Source organism: Mirounga leonina, unplaced genomic scaffold, assembly GCF_011800145.1.
Source record: "Mirounga leonina isolate KUSES-001 unplaced genomic scaffold, KU_Mleo_1.0 Mir_166, whole genome shotgun sequence".
NCBI classification, from domain to species: domain Eukaryota; kingdom Metazoa; phylum Chordata; class Mammalia; order Carnivora; family Phocidae; genus Mirounga; species Mirounga leonina.
Genome location: NW_023270418.1, coordinates 37,471,109 through 37,488,146, shown reverse-complemented (window position 1 = coordinate 37,488,146; position 17,038 = coordinate 37,471,109). Strand labels below are relative to the sequence as shown.

Below are 17,038 nucleotides of genomic sequence, written 5' to 3'. Positions count from 1 at the left end.
GAGGTTTTGGCTGTGCTGAGCGAGCTAGGGGTGTGCGTGGTCCGAGTGAGTGGCGGGGTCGTGTGCGTGGGCTGTGTCCCTGTGGTGGGGCCGTGTGGAGAAGGCGAGGAGGGGCCCGTTTGTCTGGCAGTGGAGGGGGAAGAAGGGGTCTCTGGTTGTGATGGGGTGATGACTCGGTGGGTAGTGGGAGTCACGGAGGACGTGGTAGAGGGGGCAATGTGCATGGAGACGGTGGACTCGGGGCGCGATGGGTTGGGCAAGGCGGTGGTCGTGCGGAAGGAGGTCCCCGTGGGGGGACCTGTCATGTGGGCCGTGCTGGAGACAGCTGGCGTGGACGTGGAGTGAGAGGGGAGCGGCGTGTGTCGCTCGCTGCTGGTGGCCGTGGCCGTGGCGGTGTGCGTCACGGAGGTCAGGGTCCCCGTAGCAGGTGGCTCGTGGGAGACGGAGGGTGTGGGGGCGCTTGAGGTTTCATGATGGATGGGTTCAGAAGTGTAAGACTGTCTGGAGGTGGAGGTTTTGGCTGTGCTGAGCGAGCTAGGGGTGTGCGTGGTCCGAGTGAGTGGCGGGGTCGTGTGCGTGGGCTGTGTCCCTGTGGTGGGGCCGTGTGGAGAAGGCGAGGAGGGGCCCGTTTGTCTGGCAGTGGAGGGGGAAGAAGGGGTCTCTGGTTGTGATGGGGTGATGACTCGGTGGGTAGTGGGAGTCACGGAGGACGTGGTAGAGGGGGCAACGTGCATGGAGACGGTGGACTCGGGGCGCGATGGAATGGGAAAGGCGGTGGTCGTGCGGAAGGAGGTCCCCGTGGGGGGACCTGTCCTGTGGGCGGTGGTGGAGACAGCTGCCGTGGGCGTGGAGTGAGAGGGTAGTTGCCCTTGGGAGTTGCTTGATGTCGGTGCCTCTCGTGTGGTCGTCGTTGGCTCGGTCTTGTAGCTGATGTTGGTGTCCGGGAGTGTAGCGTGTTCTGTGTGCTTATTCTCTGCGGTCACATCAGTGTTGCGGGTCCTTTGGTGAGTGGTGGGCGCTGTGGAAACAGTGTGTGCCAATCAATGTTTTTGCTTGTGATTATCCTCACTGGACAACCCGTCCTGTCTGCTCCGTCTGTGCTGTGTCCTGCCCGTCCCTGGCCTCTTAGTGTCCCTGCTGGGGACGTCCCAGTGTTTTCTGAGTGTCCTGTCCCTGTAGTCTGTTTTGCCCCCCGCTGTCTTTCCCTGTGCTTGTTACCCCTTTGTAGCTTAGCCTCGTGAAGTGATTACGGGGGAGTTTCCTGTGATTCTTTGTGGCTCCTTTCCCCTCCCCAGTGTCAGGTGTTTGCTCTGTGTTTGGTGGGTCCTGCCTTTGGCCTTCAGGTGTGTTTCTTCTGATTGCTCTGGGAAGAAGGGGGCCGTGTTGCCTGCTCCGAGGGCGTGGGGACTGTGCTGTAGGTGTACTTGTGAGCGTTGCCGTGTCCTTGGGTCTGTGGTCACTTGGGGCGGGGGTGCTTGTGGTGGGTGGGTGCTCTCCTGCTATGGCCATGGAGAAGTGGAATGGAGTGTGGTTAGTGCGGTGTGCTTGGGGTTGGGTTTTGGGGGTGCCCCCTGCCTTTTGGACCAGCTTGGCCCGTGGAGCCCCACATGGACCCATACAGCTTTGGTGCGTTCCAGGCATATGTGCTTCTGCCCCTTTTTGGGGACAGTCATGTGGGCTGTGCTTACTTGGTGGGGGTCCTGTATACGTTTCTGAAGTTCCTGGGGTCTGTGGTAATGCTGTGCTGTGCTCTGTGGACTGAGCTGTGGATTGTGCTGCTGAGCTGCGTGTGGATGCTGTGGAGTTCGTTGTGGCCTGTGTCGCTGTGGGTCCTGTGGCCGTGGACTTGAGAGTGGCCGTTGGGGCTGGTGCCGAAGTGGCCCGTGTGGCGATGGCAGAGAGGGTTCGCGGTGAGTCTGCAGGGAGCAGTGCTCAGAACATTCCTCCAGAGCCCTCCGCGCTTTCCCGCTGAATCTGAGCTCGCTGCCCCCGCTGTACCCCGTGGGAGGCGTGTGCCTTCCCCCAGCCGACCCCCTGGCCTCCCTGGCTGGCCCTGTCTTGAGTGGCCACAGTGGTGTTTTCAGGGACCCCATGCTTGCTGGGCCACCGCCTCCCTGTCCACCCACCCTTGCTAACAGGGTGAATGTCTCATTCCCCCGTGGTTTCCGGGAAGCTGGAAGGGGTTCTGCTGCGTGGGGGGGGGGGGCGGGCTCCCAGGGATCCTCGAGGTGGCCCGTCCTATGTGTTTTCTATCAGGAGTATCAGGCAGCAAAGAATGGTCACATTCTGTGACAGGTTATCCTCAGAAAAAGCCTTTCATGGAAACCGAGCTCCAGTCCCAAGCACAGGGGACTCTGTGTCTGCGAAGGAGCTCAGTGGAACGTTCTCTCGGGGGCAGTGTGGGCCCCGGTCCGTCACCCTGAGCTCCCTGTCAGCCCTGCTGTTGTCCAGGGCTGCCCGGGGCGGCGGTTGCGGTGGGCCTGCTGGGGGCAGGCTCTGTGTGCCCCCTCCCCCCTGACTTCCTGGGGTTGGTACCTGCTGCTCCCTCCGTGCAGAGTGGCCCCAGGGGCAGCCCAGGCTCGGTGTCCGCCCCAGCCCACACCCGGTGCTGGGGACACAGGGACGGCAGTGTCGGTGGCCAGGGCCCTGGGCACCCAGGTGCCCGGCAGACACAGCCTGGGCTGGCCAGGGGCCATCCTGCCGAGCCAGGCTAGAGCTGGCGGTGGGCCTGCTTCACCTTGGCACCTAGTGTGTGTAGTCACCTGTGGTGGGCCTTGGCGTGGTGGGCGGCGACACTGCAAGGAGAGGGGCAGTCAGGAGCGCTGCCCCCGCCCAGCTGAGGACCCAGGGGGGCGGAGCCGCCACAGAGGGGCCTGGGCGCCTGCTCCTGGTCCCCGTGCCCATCTCTTGCCCTGTCCCATCCCACCGTAGTCAGCGATCCAGGCGAGCTGGTGCTGAATCCCCAGCGGCTTGCTGCTCTGTGCCCACACACCCCAGCGGGATGGCAGGGTCGGGTCTGCCCTGGGGCCGCTGATGATTGGGAAGGGGAAGAGAGGGGAGGCTGGTGCCTTTCCTGTTTCTGCTGCCCCGGCCCCGGTTGCCTGGGTCCCTGGGAGTCTCCACACCCGAGGGCATGTCCTGTGGGGCGTCTGCCGGGAGGCTGGCCTCAGGTCTGTGTGGGGGCTGGCCGCTCCAGCCAGAGGCTGGTGGGTGTGGGGCGTGGGGCCTGGGCGGCGTGCGGGGCTTACCGCAAGGAACGCAGCTCCCCGTGTTGTGGTCGAAGTACTCGTGCTGGGAGCAGTTGTAGCAGCCTGGAGAGGGGGTGGCACAGAGGGTGACGGGGAGGCCCCTCTCCCCTGCCTGTCCACGCCCAGTCCCCTGCCTCTGCCCGAAGCCTGGATGCAGGGCCCCCTCCGGCACACCCCCAGACTCCGACCCGCCCTCCTGCAGGCCGCGCTCTCTCGGCCGTACCTTCGGTGTTGGTGTCTGGGAGGCTCTGTGGGTGCTCGGGGCAGAGGCACGGCTGGTAGTGCCACGTGCAGTTGGCCTCCTGGCCGTACCGGTATGCGCCGTCCCCCTGCGCGTGGGTGTTGTAGAAGTCACAGTAGACGGCTGGTAGAAGGGGCTCGTGTCAGGCCCTCGGCGTGCGGGCCGGGGGCCCAAGCCCGCACCCGTGCCCGCCCCGGAGAGTGGGCCTGGGCGGGCACTCACGGCAGAAGTCCGGCGTCCTCCAGTCCACGCACACGCCCTTGTCCAGGCAGGCCTTGGCGTAGGCGGCCACCGCGTCACAGAGGCACTCGCAGTCCCCGCGTGTGTCACAGCCACACGCGTCTTGCACACAGGCCTCGTAGTAGGGCAGGCGGTACACCTGCGGGAAGGGGCCCTCAGTGCCTGCCCCGCGGCCCGCGCTGCGCTGGGAGCCGGGTCGCGGGCCCCGAGGGCGGGCCCACCTGGCTGTGGCAGGCGGCGAAGGTGGGGCTGTTGATGATGCTGCACTTGCGCTCTGCCCAGCTGCGGCGGAACGTGTTGAGGCTGCAGGGGTCCAGCGCGAGGCTGGTGTCCCCGCACAGCGGGCTGTCCTTCCACGAGTTCACGAATTCCAGCTCACTGGATGCCACGTAGTTGCTGCGTGTCTCAAAGTCGTCCTTCATGTTCCCGTTGTAGTTACCACACAAGCCGCACAGCGCATCCTGTGGGGGGGCTGGCGTCAGGCCGGGCGCTGCCCCTGCCCCGCGGATGGCCCTGGGCCTTGGGGCGGCCCCGGTACCTGGGTGGTACGCGTAATCCTGATGAAGACAGTCATGCGCTTGTTCCAGACGAGGGTCATGTTGTACCTGTTGCCGATGGCGACGTCCAGCACCAGGTTCAGGGACCCGGTGTTGACCCGCAGGCGCACATGGGGGTCCTCCCCGCGGACCGTGTAGTTCCTGTCCGCCAGCACGACGGACAGGCCCTGTGGGGCGGGGCTGTCACGCGGCTGCCTGTCCCTCGTCCTGGCAGCCGCTGGACGTCGGTGGGCTCTGCGTGCCCTGCCCAAGTTGTCTGAGGCAGGGCGGACCCCATCTGTTAAGGGAGCGTGTGGGCCTGTGCCTGCCCAGGGCTGTTCTCCGCTGGGGGCCTGCCCTCTAGAAACTGCCCTTGGCAGAACGTTCCAGAACATGGTGGAAACTGCACCAAGGGCCGAGGGTCAGGTTTCTGGGAGAAGCCCTTCCCTTCGCACGGCTGTCCAGCCCCAGGAGACACTGCTGCCCGCCATGCAGACGGGGGGCCTGGGGGCACCAGGAGGCCAGGACGTGGGGGTCCGGGGGCTGAGGTGTGGGGAGACCCTACCCGACCCACTCACCCCCAGGAAGATCTTGATGGCCCGGGAGCAGGTGACGCCTGACTTGCCACACACAACGTTCTCCGTCAGGACCTTGAAGGTGGGCTGCGAGTTGTTGGCCCCGCAGCCGTCCTGTGGGGATGCGGGCGCTGAGGAGGAGCCCGCCTGCTGGCCCCTGGGGTCCCCACGCCCCACGGCCCAGGGTGGGGCCTTACCGTGGTCAGGATGTACCCACAGCTGCCGTCGAACATGAAGCGCTGACCGTCGAAGGTGACCACGTGGCCCTCCCCGTAGAGGGTGCAGGTGGATGAGCAGCGGGTGCTCTGCCAGCAGACCCATTTCCCCCTGGAGCAGGTGCTGGGGGGGAGGTGGGCCATCGTGGGGCTTCAGGGGGACCGCGCCACACGTGCATTCCCACTGGACCCTGACCTTGGTGGGGTTGCTGGGGCACCCCAGGGACAGCCGTGGGCCGCCGGGGCTCCGGGCTCAGGCTGTGGCTCACCATGTCTTACAGTCGGTGTGGAGCTGGGCGCCCCGGGGGTAGGAGACCCCCGCAAACTCGCACGGACATTCCTCGGGGGGTACGCACTGCCCGGGGGCGTTCTCGTAGAGCCCCTTGGCACAGACACAGCCAGGCTCGCACTTGGTGGGTACCTGCAGGGAGAGGGTCAGTGGCCCCTGGGAGGGTGGCTTCGCCTACTGCTGCCATCGCCCCGGGCCCTTCGGAGACACCCGATACTCCTCCCTGTATGTTCCCGGTGTCCGCCCCTGCTCCAGGCCCCTCAGCGAAGCCACCAGGCAGGTTCTGGTGCTTCTGTGTCACTCCTGAGCTTGTGCCCCCCCCCCCAGGCCCACAGTCCTCGGGGAGCCCCCCCCACAGGCACCCCCACCTTCCAGCCGCCAGAGCCACTGCTGAGCCTCTCGGCCCCCTTTGGGCACCGGCCACCCTCATCACAGGTGACAGGGACAGATGGACAGCGTGGCCCTACCCTCCGGGGGGTTTGTGAAAACCCTCTCACGGTCCAGGGAGAGGCCCTGGGCGTGGCTGTCTGGTGGCGAGTGCCCTCTGCGGAGTGCCCTTGCCCCTCCAAGCCTTACGCAGGGGGTGCCGGTGGCCAGCATTTGACATGTGGGGGCACAGGCCGCCCCAAATGTGTTCTCCGAGGACTCGCCACAGGCCTGGAAGGTCTTGGGGGCCGAGCAGTTTGCTGCAGGGAAGGGGGCAGAGCTGGGGTGAGGTGGGCTCGGAGGGTCCGCCACACCGGGCAGCCCAGCCCGCCGGCCTCAGTGCAACTACGTACCCAGGAGCATCTGTGGGCGCCCCGGGCAGCGCAGCCTGCCGTGGACGCACTGGCTGCAAGAGGTAGGCTGTGTGAGCGCCCTGGGTCCGGGCTGGGGGCTGCCGGCCGGGCGGGCCGGCCCCGGGAGCCCCGTGCTCACCAGATGACGCCGTGGACCATGGCGGACTGGTCAGCCAGGAGGTACTTGCTGCTGTCCAGGAGGCAGGGGCACTGGGCCTTGCGCACGCACTGGGCCTTGTGGTTGAGGTAGGTGCCCTCGGGGCAGTTGCAGCCGTCCACGGGCACGGCACTCGGATGGCACTCGGCGGCGCGGTCAGACAGCGACAGGCACGTGCGGCCGCAGGCCCGGATGTCATAGCCGAACGTCTGGTTGCCCATGCAGGGGGTGGCTGCGGGGGGACTGGGTCAGGCCCTCAGGGGATGCTGCGTGCCTCTGCCCCCCCCCCCCCCCCGCTTGCGCCCGCCGGCACGCACTGCAGTTGTCCACGCTGCTCCTCCAGCCCCTCAGCGGGATGCCGTGGGCAGCACACGTGCGGGCGTAGTCACTCAGGGCGGCGCACACGTGTGGGAGGGTCTCCTCATAGTTGCAGGCCTGGTACACGCACCTCTGCGGTGGACACGGCTTGTTCGCTGGGCGTCCGTGCCCCCCGGCCCCCAGGGCCCGCCCCCTGGGGTCCCTGCTGGCCCTGCCCACCTTGTAGAAGGGCCTGGGGTTCACCGTGGCGTGGCACCTCTCGAACACTGTGCCGTCCCTCACCAGCACTGAGCAGTGGGTCTCTGCACACACCTCTGGGGGGACGGGGGAGGCATGGGTCTCTCGCTCACCCGGCCTGGGCCTCGTGCCCACCCACAGACCTCCCAGGGCCCGGCACTCACTGTTGAGCTGGCTCATGGAGCAGGGGTCTGTCTCGCGCTCCAATGAGGCCGGGCAGTTCCCCGTCCGCCAGGAGTCCACGAAGAGCGAGGCGGTGCCCTCCACGATGCCCGTGCTGGCCATGAAGTCATCCGTCGTGTCCCCATTGAAGGTGCCACAGAGCCCTGTACCAGCCGGGCCGTGAGGGGGGCCAGCCTGTGCTCCTGCCCTACCCTGCGCTCTGAAGCCCCTCTCCTCCCGTCACCATGCCTGGGGCACGAGGCTGTCACCAGCCCCAGGAGGGCCAGCCTGGGGTCGTGAGTGCTGGACGTGCAGGGCTCTCTTGGGCCTTTTCTCTGCTGTGGCCACACTGGGCAGGGACAGGGAGGGGCTCACCTCTGGTCTGGCCTCTGAACTGGGGCCCGACAGTGACATACACCTGGAACACGGGCTCTAGCTGGATCACGAGCTCCAGGCCGAAGGTGGTGGTCATCTGGAGGTGGGTGGACGTCTGCCTGAAGACTGTGATGTTGCCTGGGGGGAGAGGGGGCTCAGGAGGCAGCCTGCTTGGGGACTCTGGCCCAGTGAGGACCTAGGTGCCGGGCAGGGGCTGAGGACATACGAGTCTTGTACGGTAGCCACTTGGTGTTCCCGTTGTTGGTGAGGACCTCGTCCCGAGAAATCACGATTTTGTCCTAGAGGGAGGGTGGCCCGAGTCACAGGGGTGCCAGGAACAGGGGGAGGCCTCCCCTCCTGCAGGCCCGGCGGGACACAGCGGGGTGGGTGCAGCATCCGCGTGGCGGGGTGGTCTTACCTCTCTGGACATGTAGATGACGGCAGCTAGGGCCGTCTCCGAGGGAGAGTACCCAGACTTGTCGTACGAGGCCACGAGGGAGCCCCCGTCGGGGAGCTGTGGGCTCTGGGAGGGGGGTGAGGCTTAGCCCAGGTGGCCGCGGGTTGTCCTTGTGACCCCCCCCTGCGGTCACCCCTTGGGGCGGGCCCCCCGGTAGTGGCGTGTCCTACCTGGAGGAGGGTGTAGGTGCAGGTGCCATGGAAGCGGTAGGGCCGGGCGTCGAACGTGGTGACGAAGGAGCTGCCTTGTAGGGAGCAGTGCCGGGGGCAGGGCTGCTCTGTGCACGTCCAGCGGCCCGTGGTGCAGTGGCTGCAGGCGGGGAGGGCTCACCCAGATGGCACCCCCAGACGCTCCAGACTGGGGCTGCCCCAGGACCCCTGTGTCCCCCCTCATCCCCATCCTGCCCACCTGCCCTTGCAAGCTGCCCTGCACTTACCAGGTCTGGCAGGCAGCTGTCACGACCTCCCCGGGGGCGTAGACCACCCCGTTGAGCATACAGGGGCACTGGGTGATGGGCACGCAGGTGTGGTTTTTGGAGACATCATCAAGAACCATCCCTGCGGGAGACGGGTTTCCTGGACCTGTGGCTAGATGCCCCACCACCCCCGCACTGGCAGCCCTTTGTGCCCGTGTGCTCAGACCCACGTGCTGCTCCTGGTTGGATCAGATCCCACGTCTTCCTAGCGATCTCTTGGACCCGCAGCCACACCATCCCACTGCCCCGCCGCAGGGCCCGTGGGGTGGGGGCAAGCCCTTCCCTTCCCTGGGGCGGGACAGGCCTGGCTCTGTTGTGCTGGGGTCAGGTAGTGGCCTAGCCTCGGTCTCCGGTGAGTTTCGAGGGGCCCCGGGGGGAGCGGTTGCCCTCACCTTCGGGACAGAAGCAGCCGAAGGTGCAGAAGCTGGAGCAGGTGTGCTGTGGGTTGGAGCAGGTCTTGATGCAGGGCTCGCCGCATTCCTGGTACACCTGGTTGGCCGGGCATGGGCCCACAGCTGCAGGCACATGCAGCCTCTGTGACGGGGCCGGGGTGCTCCAGCGCCCCCGCCACCTGCCCTGCCCCCGCCAAGGACGCAGCCCCGCCCTCCTTCGCCCAGTCCCCTTCCAGCTCACAGACGAGGCGGGGTCGGAGCCTGGGGGTCGGTGCCTGGGGCCCTGGCCCTCCCTGCCGCCCTTCCCAGCACTCACAGCAGAGGCCAGGGCCGCGCCAGCTCCTGACAGCCTGGCCAGCCACACGGCACCGGCGCGAGTACTCGGACAGCGTGGCACAGCTGCAGTTCCACTGGCCTGGCAGGACACACTCGGCCATGTCCGCCTGGCAGCTCAGCATGAATGGCTCTCTGGGCACGTTGCACTCGGGGGCCACCCGGGTCAGCAGCTCGGTGCAAGTCTGGGCCTGGGCAGAGGACCACGCGGGTCACGGGGGTCAGGGCCACCCCCCACACCGGCCTCGGAAGCCTGGGGGCGTTGTTGGCCTCGGAGACCCTGTCGGACCTCGGGGGCCAGCCCCCGCCGTGGCTGAAGGGCTCCCAAGGCCCCACGTACGTGCTCTGCCTGTGGGACCTGGGGGCTGGTGACGGGCGTGTATGTGCAGATCTCCCTGGGGTCATCCAGCGTCTGGAGGGCAGCGTACATGTGCGGCTCCAGCAGTTTGCCTGGGGGGGGGGGGTGGGGGGGGGTCGGGTCAGCACCGTGGGGGCCGGGCTGCAGGGACTCTGGGCCCCAGCCCCCTCCTACCTTCCTCGCTCAGGAACTCGTCGGTCTGCTTGCCATTGAAGTCCCCACAGAGACCACACAGCTTGCCCATGTGCCGTTTCTCCACGAGCACCTGTGGGTGGGCAGGTGGGCACTGCCGTCAGGGCGCCCCAGGACCCTCGCCCACCAACAAAGCCCAGGCAGGCTGCTGGATTCGGACCACCCAGCCCGCCGCCGCCGCCAGCGTCCTCACCAGCAGGTGACTGCCCGGGCCCCACGTGACCACCAGCTCCAGCTCTAGCTGCTTGGCCACCAGCTGCACACTCTGGCCAAAGGGTGTGATCTGGAGCCCGTTGCTGGAGTAGGGCAGGCTGACGACCCTGCGGGACAGAGTGGTCAGGGGCCGCCCCCCGGCTCCCCAGCCTCCCACCCCAGCCACGTGGCCTACCCCACATCCTTCACGGAGATGACTGCCTTCTGCACGGTGACCACAGAGGCCCCCAGCTCCACAATGAGCCGGGAGATGTTCCCGCTGGGCCCGCGCCGTAGCTGGACACTGAAGGTGGACGGTGCGTCCTTGCAGATGGCCGCAAAGACGTAGTTGCAGGTTCCCGGGAAGTCATACACATGGCCGTCGAAAGTGGAGAAGTGGCCGGCCCCCCATGTGGAGCACTGACCCTTGTCTGGAGCTGTGGAGGCAGTGGGCAGAGTCTTGGAACCCTGTGCCCGCCCTGGTCGGTGGGGCAGGCCTGGGGGGTCCTGACCCCATGAGCTGGGCCCCCGGGGAGCCCATGCTGGCCTCCCAGGTTCCAGGTGCTTCCGGGTTGGGCAGGAAAGAGCCCCTGCCCCCCACCCCCCCCAGTGCCAGCCCCGCTGTGGGCTGGGTCTGCCTCCCATCCCAAGCCCCTGTCTCGGCTGGGGTCTGTAGGACCTGCACGGGGCCCCCAGCCCTCTTGGCAGCCCGGGCTTGTTTCCCGTCCGGGCGAGGGGCTGGCTAAGTCTTCCCGGGGCTGGATCCCCCTCATGGAAACCCCGGGCCACGGCCACTCTGTGGTAGGGCCGTGGCGCAGGGGCTCTGGGTGACTCTGGAGGACGGGAGGCTGCCTGTGGCCCTCACCTGTGGGTGGGGAGTCCTGCAGCCTCCGGAGGCCTGGGTGCACAGAGGAGGTTTCATTTAGACCTGTGTGGACGGGGACTGTGGTCAGTGATGGCGCCGCCCGCCTTCCCCCTCGGTGGGCAGTGTGTCGGCCTGGAGCGAGGCGCCGGCCGTCAGGCCTGGGCCTGGCTCTTCACGGCCCTCTGACTAGCCCGGTTCAGCTGCTCATTCGGGCACTAGCCGGTCACGTCTGCATGGGATCCCTGCGCATGTGGAATGGCAGGACGCCAGGGCCTGAGGGTGAGGGGATGCCCGTCGCCAATGCTGGATGGTTGGAGCGGCCCCTGGGGGGGAGGGCGAGAGGTGTGCGGCCGTCTGCCGGTCCTCTGGGCGGAGTGGGGGCAGGGGTCCCCGGGCCTGCAGCACCCACTGGTCTGCCTGCCAGGCTCCCGTCACTCGGTACCTGCTCATCCCCCACATGCTCCAGGCTCCTCTGGGGTTTGAAAAGGGGACCCCCCCCGCCCCCGCAGGACAAACAGGCAACCCTGACAGGCCGGGATCCAGGCAGTGCTGGCTCCTGGGTGGGCTCCTGTGGGTCTGGGGTTCATGTGGACCACAGGGGTGCTTATTGTAGGTGGGGGGCCCTGCGCTGGGAGGGGCCTGGTGGGCTTTGAGCAGGAGGCGGTGGGAGACCTGGGGGAGGGTGTGCGGGCACCTGACAGCGCAGGGCTGGGGTTGGCATGCAGCTGTCCCGGCGGCACCCCACCCCTGTGCTCCCAGGGGTGAGGTCTGAGGCTCCCCAGTGGGCTTCTCCTCTACCAGGCTCTGAAAGTGGTTGCTTTCCGGCTTCCTTCTTCCCAGACAGTCCTCCCGGCCCCTGCCCTGGTCGGCGCTCCCATCCTCCAGACCCTGTGGAGCCCTCAATTCTGCCATGGCTCCCGCCTGGTTCAGCAGCCCATGTGGCTCTTGGGGTCCTGACCCTGCCCACTCCCCCACCCTGCTCAGCAGTGTTCATGGGTCTCGGCGTGATGCCAGGGAACAGGGACAGTGGCCCGGCAGCCCAGGGGTCCCCAGATGGCTGTGTTGCTCCCCTGTTCCAGTGGGCCAGTGACACTTGGTTCTGAGCCTCCTGCCTCCGCAGTGCCTACCATGTGGGTCCCTGTCTCTGCCCCTCCTCAGCTCGCGACCCGCCCCCAGGACGCTTCCAGTTGCCTCCAATGCCCGCCCCCGGTGGGTCACTCCCTGGTCCCCACTTGCAGGGACTACTGCACCACTCTTCTTTGTCACCCAGCCTCACGGAGCCCTGGCGGGTGGGGCCGTCCTCTGCTGTCTGAACAGTGCCAGGCCCCCGCCCTGCCCCGCCCCCCCTGCCCTGCCCGCCGCCCCCCCCCCCGCCCCCCCGGCAGCGCTCAGGGGCCAGCCAAGGGATGGTGTGTACTTCCCACTGGGAATCTCAGAACAAGCAATGATGCTTGCCTTGGTCCCCCCCCGGGTCCAGCCTTTCTCAGCCCCTGGACTGGACAGAGAGCCTCCGGGGCACATGCTCTTCCTTCTGCACACTTGGCCACCCTGCCTGCCCCTTCCCGTCTGGTGCCACCCCAGCCTGGCTCAGGGGCCTCTGCCCCTCACCTGCCTCAAGTTCCAGGCACCCCAAGGCTCCTGCGTCTGACCTTGTGCTTTTTGAGCCTCTGGTTCAGGAGGCCAGAGCCCGCCTCTTCCTCCTGCACCATTACCAAATCGGTGCTCAAAGGGCGCTGGCAGAAATGTGGCCAGGCCCTGTCCCTCCCCCTCTGCAGCACTCCCACGGCTCAGCAAAGCTGCAGCCCCTCGCCATACCCGTATCCCACCCCGGCTGGCTTCTAGGTGCCTCCCTTCTTGTCCTGATTCTGGGTCCAGGTCTCAGAGGGGACGGGCCCAAGCAGGGCAGAAGTCCTGAGCGCTCAGAGCCACAGGCTTCATGGGAGGGAAGGGGTGGGGAGGGCCCAGGGGAGACCCGCTAGGCTCAGGAGTTCATAGCCCACCCCTAGTGCTTGGGTCCAGGCTGTGGAGCAGGTTTGGGAGTCAAGGCTGGGGGTGGGGCCACCGAGGAGCGGGCAGTGGGCCAAGCATTACGGAGAGAGAAGAGACACGTCCTGCTGGGCTCTCCGGCAGATAGAGGAGATGCAGAGGGCTTGATGCCTGCCGTCAGCGAGAAGGGGTTTCTCTCTGGGCCACCGTGGGACCCCTTGGGGCTAGCCCCTTCCCAGGCTTGGGTGCAGGGGCTGCCCTCAGCCTGTGGCATCATGGTGCCTGGGGTGGTTAGCAGAAGGGACCGGGGGCTGGGGGTAAGGGGAGGACAGAGGGGACCCCTGCTCCATGGGCTTGGTGGGCAAGACTGGGTGGGCTCTAGGGTGGGGTGGTCCCTTCCGAGTCTCTGCAAAATGGTGGTGGTCCTGGGCCCTAGCATGTGTTCCCTTTGGCCCCCTTTGTTTAATCCGTATGGTAGCCACATGAGTGGGAGATGTTTCCTCCACTGTCATAGATGGGGAAATTGAGGCCCAGAGCCCACGAGGCCCCTGCCCTGCTCCCTACACCCTACAGCCCTCCCAGGACCCAGGGCCCAGTGGGGAGAGCCCCCAGCAGTGTCCTGCCCAGCGTGCCCGTGTCCCACTGTACCCACTATTGTTGAGGAGACCCTGTGTCCCTGAGGACCCCCTGTCCCATGAAGCCCGGCATCCTTCTTCCCTGGCCACTGTGCCCGGGGCAGGGGTGAGTGGTGGCCTGTGCACGGGCTGAGCTGGGCTCCGAGCCGGCTCCCTGACAGAGACCCTGGCCTTGGCCAGTGTGGGACGGCTACAGGGCGGGGAGGGGCCTCTCATCCATCGGTGTCCTGGTGGCCAGTTGATGAGGCAAAAAGGGACCCTCGGAGGGCTTCTGTCTGCCCCCACGGTGTGGCCAGTGGGCCCCCACTCACCAGCGCCGAGCAGGGCCCCCCCACAGGAGAGAAGCAGCAGCAGCTGAGGCCCGAGCATGACGGTGGAGAAGAGAGGTCGCCGCTGGACCCGGCCCCTCGCGCCTCGGGACTGTGTCGGCTCCGCCCCCAGAGTGGCCAGCCCTGGATGCCTTATGTAGGGGCTGCAGGTCCTGCCCTGGCCGCACCCACTGGGCGCAGTGGTGGCCAAACAGGATCTTGGGCGCTGTTTGATCAGGACTTGGCCTTTGGAAAGCTCCTTGGTGGACAGCAGCCCCATTATCACTGGCCTCCGGGCAGGGACCGGCACAGACCCTCTGCAGACGTGACCTGCGTGTGCTCTGGGCTGAGATGGCTGGGGCCGTCCTGGGGGCGGTTCTGGAGGATCTGCATGGGCACCATCAGCCACAGCTTGGGGCCGAGAGGCGTTTGTCCTGGGCATGTGGGGGAGACCCCGGGCACCCCTCCGCCCCTGTGGGGGGAGCCCAAAGTGCTAGGGGGGAAGGGGCAGCCCAGAGTGGTCATGCTGTACCCAGAAAGGCCCCCAGGCCTGTTTTCTGACGCCCAGGGCTCCGAACTGCTTGTAGGCGCAGGAGCAGAGGTGGAGTGGCCGCGGGGGTCCCGTCTGGGAGGGCGTCTCTGTGGGGGCTGTGTGCCAGCCTCAGGGTGCCGACCTCCCCGGTGGAGAAGCGGAGCCATGCGCACCAGCCCTGGGAGAAGGACATGGCTCCTGGGGGGCAGCATCTCCGGAAGCAGGGAGTGGGGCAGGACACATGCCAGTGTCATGAGGCTGAGGCCCGGGATGAGAGCAAAGGTCGAGGTCATGGTCAAGGTAAGGTCAGGAGGAGGGTCACGATCGGGGAGGGTCAGGGTCAGGGAGGTAGGGTCAGCAGGTGTGAGTGTTTCGGATCCTGTGGGATCCTCTAGCATTTGGGGAACAGGTGTGGGTCTGGTGACTCTCCAGGGCAGGCTGGTCCTAAGTGGGAGCCTGTGCGGGAGCCTGGGGCCCTGGTCCGGGGGCTCCCCCTTTCCTGAGGTTCTGGCTCCACAGAGACTTGGGGTGCAGGAACCCCACCTGCCCCTGAGGACCCCCCGGGGCTGGGGGGCTGCATCTGCCTCACAGACCGCCTCCTGCCCTAGACCCCCAGCTGCAGAAACCAGTAGATGCCCTGTGTTTTCCTTGAATAAACTTCAGTTTTAATACCACATTGTTTTAACGGAGAACTGCACGCAGCGGGCAGCTGGCCCTCGCCATGTGGAGGGGACGTCCCCGGGCGTGATAGGCACTCCTGTTCCCTCCTTCACTCAGAAGCAGAGGTGGACGGGGAGGGGGTGGTTCCCAGACACTCTCCTGGGTGCCCTGCGCTGGAACCTCCCCAGCTGGGGTCACTGCAGCGAGGAGTCTGTGCACCCAGCTTGGGGGTCTCTGTCCAGGCTCCGCCATGGGGCCGCTGCAGGGTTCTCCTGACCTCGGAGAGCTCACGCTCTCACTGGGGGGCTTGTGAAGCTCTGAATAATGGGTGGGGGCCGGGGTCCCACAGGGGCCAGAGGTAGGCCCTCCTTGAACCTCAGTCCTGGCCAGGGTGCTGGGTGGGTGAGGGCGCCCAGGCAGGGGGCAGTTGGGAGGTGACGCGTCAGGCCTTGGAACAAGCAGTGTGAGGAGAGAGGCCCAGGACCCTGCTGGAAAAATGTCCTTGGGCTGCCTGGGGTCCTCTCCCACCGACTAAAGCCACCTCCTGAGGTGGGTGGGTGAGGCTGTGCCCCTGGTGTCCCCTGCGGCCAGGGCTGGGGGAGCCCCAGGCCTTGTTCTCTGCCCATACCCTTGCTGGGCCCCCAACTGTTTTGCCGGCCAGTGGTGTCCCACCCAGCCACAAGGCTGCCTGCTGCCCTCCCAGCAGGCACCTGACCACAGGGCCTTGGCACGGCCTCCTCCTTGACTCCCTGCAGACCACCCCTCTTTCCACCTCTCCACTCAGCACCCTGCACATCGGGTGCTGTCCTGTCTCCCAGCAGTGCCTCGACCCCTCCTGTCCTCCACGTGTCCATGTGTCCTGGGGCCTGGAGGGCGCCAGTGCCTCAGGACAGACCAGGGGACAGGGACGGATGGAGCCAAACTGTGGTCGTGTGCGCACTCCTGGGGAAGGGGCCAGGGCTCGTGGCAGACAAGGGGTCCCCATGTTGGGGTTCTCAGTGTCACCCCCAGCAGCTTGAGGCACTCCGGCGTGGCCCCAGCAGGGGTTGGGTCACGGGGACTGGAACAGGGCTGCCCGTGCAGCCTGGAGTAGAGAAGCCTGAGCACGTGTGTACATGTGCGACTCTGAGTTTCCTGGAAAATGTTGCTGAGCATTCCAGCGCCTGTCACCTCCGGGCTGTTCACGCCGCGTGTGCACTCAGCCAACGGCCCTCGGCCTCGCAGCGTTGCCTGCGCCCGGGCCCGGCTCCTTCCTGGTGCGGCGGGGGCTCCTGGGCGGTGGGCCCCGTGTCCCTTTCCATACGCAGGTTTGGCAGCAAACCAGGGAGAATGCGTTTCTCTTCACTGACCCGGGAGCCTTGCGTGTGCTGAGCAAACAGCGGGAGATAAGACTGTGTGTGTCGCCATTGTTCCCGGCCGTGTGGGCAATAAAGGCCCCTCCTGCTGGCTAGCCCTGGGAGGCAGAACCGCGGGCCGGACAAATGGGTGATTGTCCAGCCTCAAGCCCGGCTCAGACCCCCTGCCCTCGCCCTCTGTCTGCATGGCTGGGCCCGGGCTGGCCATGATGCAGGGAGCTCAGGAGGGCCCGCCCCCGCCCCTGCCCCAGTGTGTAGGCAACGGGGCCGGCCCACCGCTCCAGCTTCAGGGCTCAGCTGGGAGGGTGGGTGCTGGCCCCTAGGCAGTCTTGACCTGACCTTCCCTTGGACTGAGAGCCTGCATGAGGACGTTGGCCTTTGCTGCTGGCAGGTGCTTCCAGAAAGTTCCTGACTGGGCTCGTCCCAGGCCGGAAGCCCCCAAGACCCTGGGTTTGCTGGACTCCGGTGTACAGAGGCACCAGAGTGCACACGGGTCGGCCCACCCCTCTGGGCCCCGCCTGTCAGGCGTGACCTCCTTGGGGAAGGGGCAGTAGGCCTTCACCCCCTGAGGCTTGGCCCCACTAATCCCTGTCAGATCAAAGGACTAAAAACGGTGGCTTCGGGGTGCGTCAGGGAAAGATTTCAGTAAGGGAGACGGCATTTGCCTTTGGGGCAACGGTGCCCAGCCTGGCAAGCCTCCATTACCCGTCGGAGCCGTCGGGAGGCTGAGAGGGCTGCCTGCACCGGCCCGTGCGGCCCACACGGCATCCCACTGCCGGGCGCAGAGCGGGCCTTCCGGGCCTCTGGCCTCAGGGGCAAGACCGAGGGGCTGGGGGCCTGGCCCAGTCCCTCCTGCGGCTCCCCCTGAGGGTCAGGCCCAGCCCCTGGGCACCCGCCGCTTGGGCAGATGGTGCAGACCAGGTGAC

The 17,038-nt window shown here is 66.8% G+C and overlaps 1 protein-coding gene across 1 annotated transcript in view; it reads right to left on the bottom strand.

The window, feature by feature from the left end:
• The window catches only part of MUC6 (mucin 6, oligomeric mucus/gel-forming), a 17,394-nt gene extending 3,549 nt beyond the window's left edge, over positions 1–13,845 (bottom strand). Inside the window, 29 exon segments of the mRNA XM_035013770.1 lie at positions 2–835; positions 2,763–2,795; positions 3,126–3,311; positions 3,472–3,612; positions 3,712–3,868; positions 3,951–4,190; positions 4,268–4,453; positions 4,844–4,954; positions 5,038–5,179; positions 5,325–5,476; positions 5,921–6,030; positions 6,124–6,176; positions 6,263–6,512; positions 6,598–6,730; positions 6,818–6,912; positions 7,000–7,161; positions 7,373–7,510; positions 7,599–7,671; positions 7,791–7,895; positions 8,000–8,138; positions 8,266–8,386; positions 8,697–8,819; positions 9,013–9,220; positions 9,370–9,479; positions 9,562–9,652; positions 9,773–9,899; positions 9,968–10,208; positions 10,637–10,699; positions 13,569–13,845. Of these exon segments, the coding sequence (XP_034869661.1) occupies positions 2–835; positions 2,763–2,795; positions 3,126–3,311; positions 3,472–3,612; positions 3,712–3,868; positions 3,951–4,190; positions 4,268–4,453; positions 4,844–4,954; positions 5,038–5,179; positions 5,325–5,476; positions 5,921–6,030; positions 6,124–6,176; positions 6,263–6,512; positions 6,598–6,730; positions 6,818–6,912; positions 7,000–7,161; positions 7,373–7,510; positions 7,599–7,671; positions 7,791–7,895; positions 8,000–8,138; positions 8,266–8,386; positions 8,697–8,819; positions 9,013–9,220; positions 9,370–9,479; positions 9,562–9,652; positions 9,773–9,899; positions 9,968–10,208; positions 10,637–10,699; positions 13,569–13,845 (4,801 nt within the window).
• Positions 13,846–17,038: the final 3,193 nt, after the last annotated feature.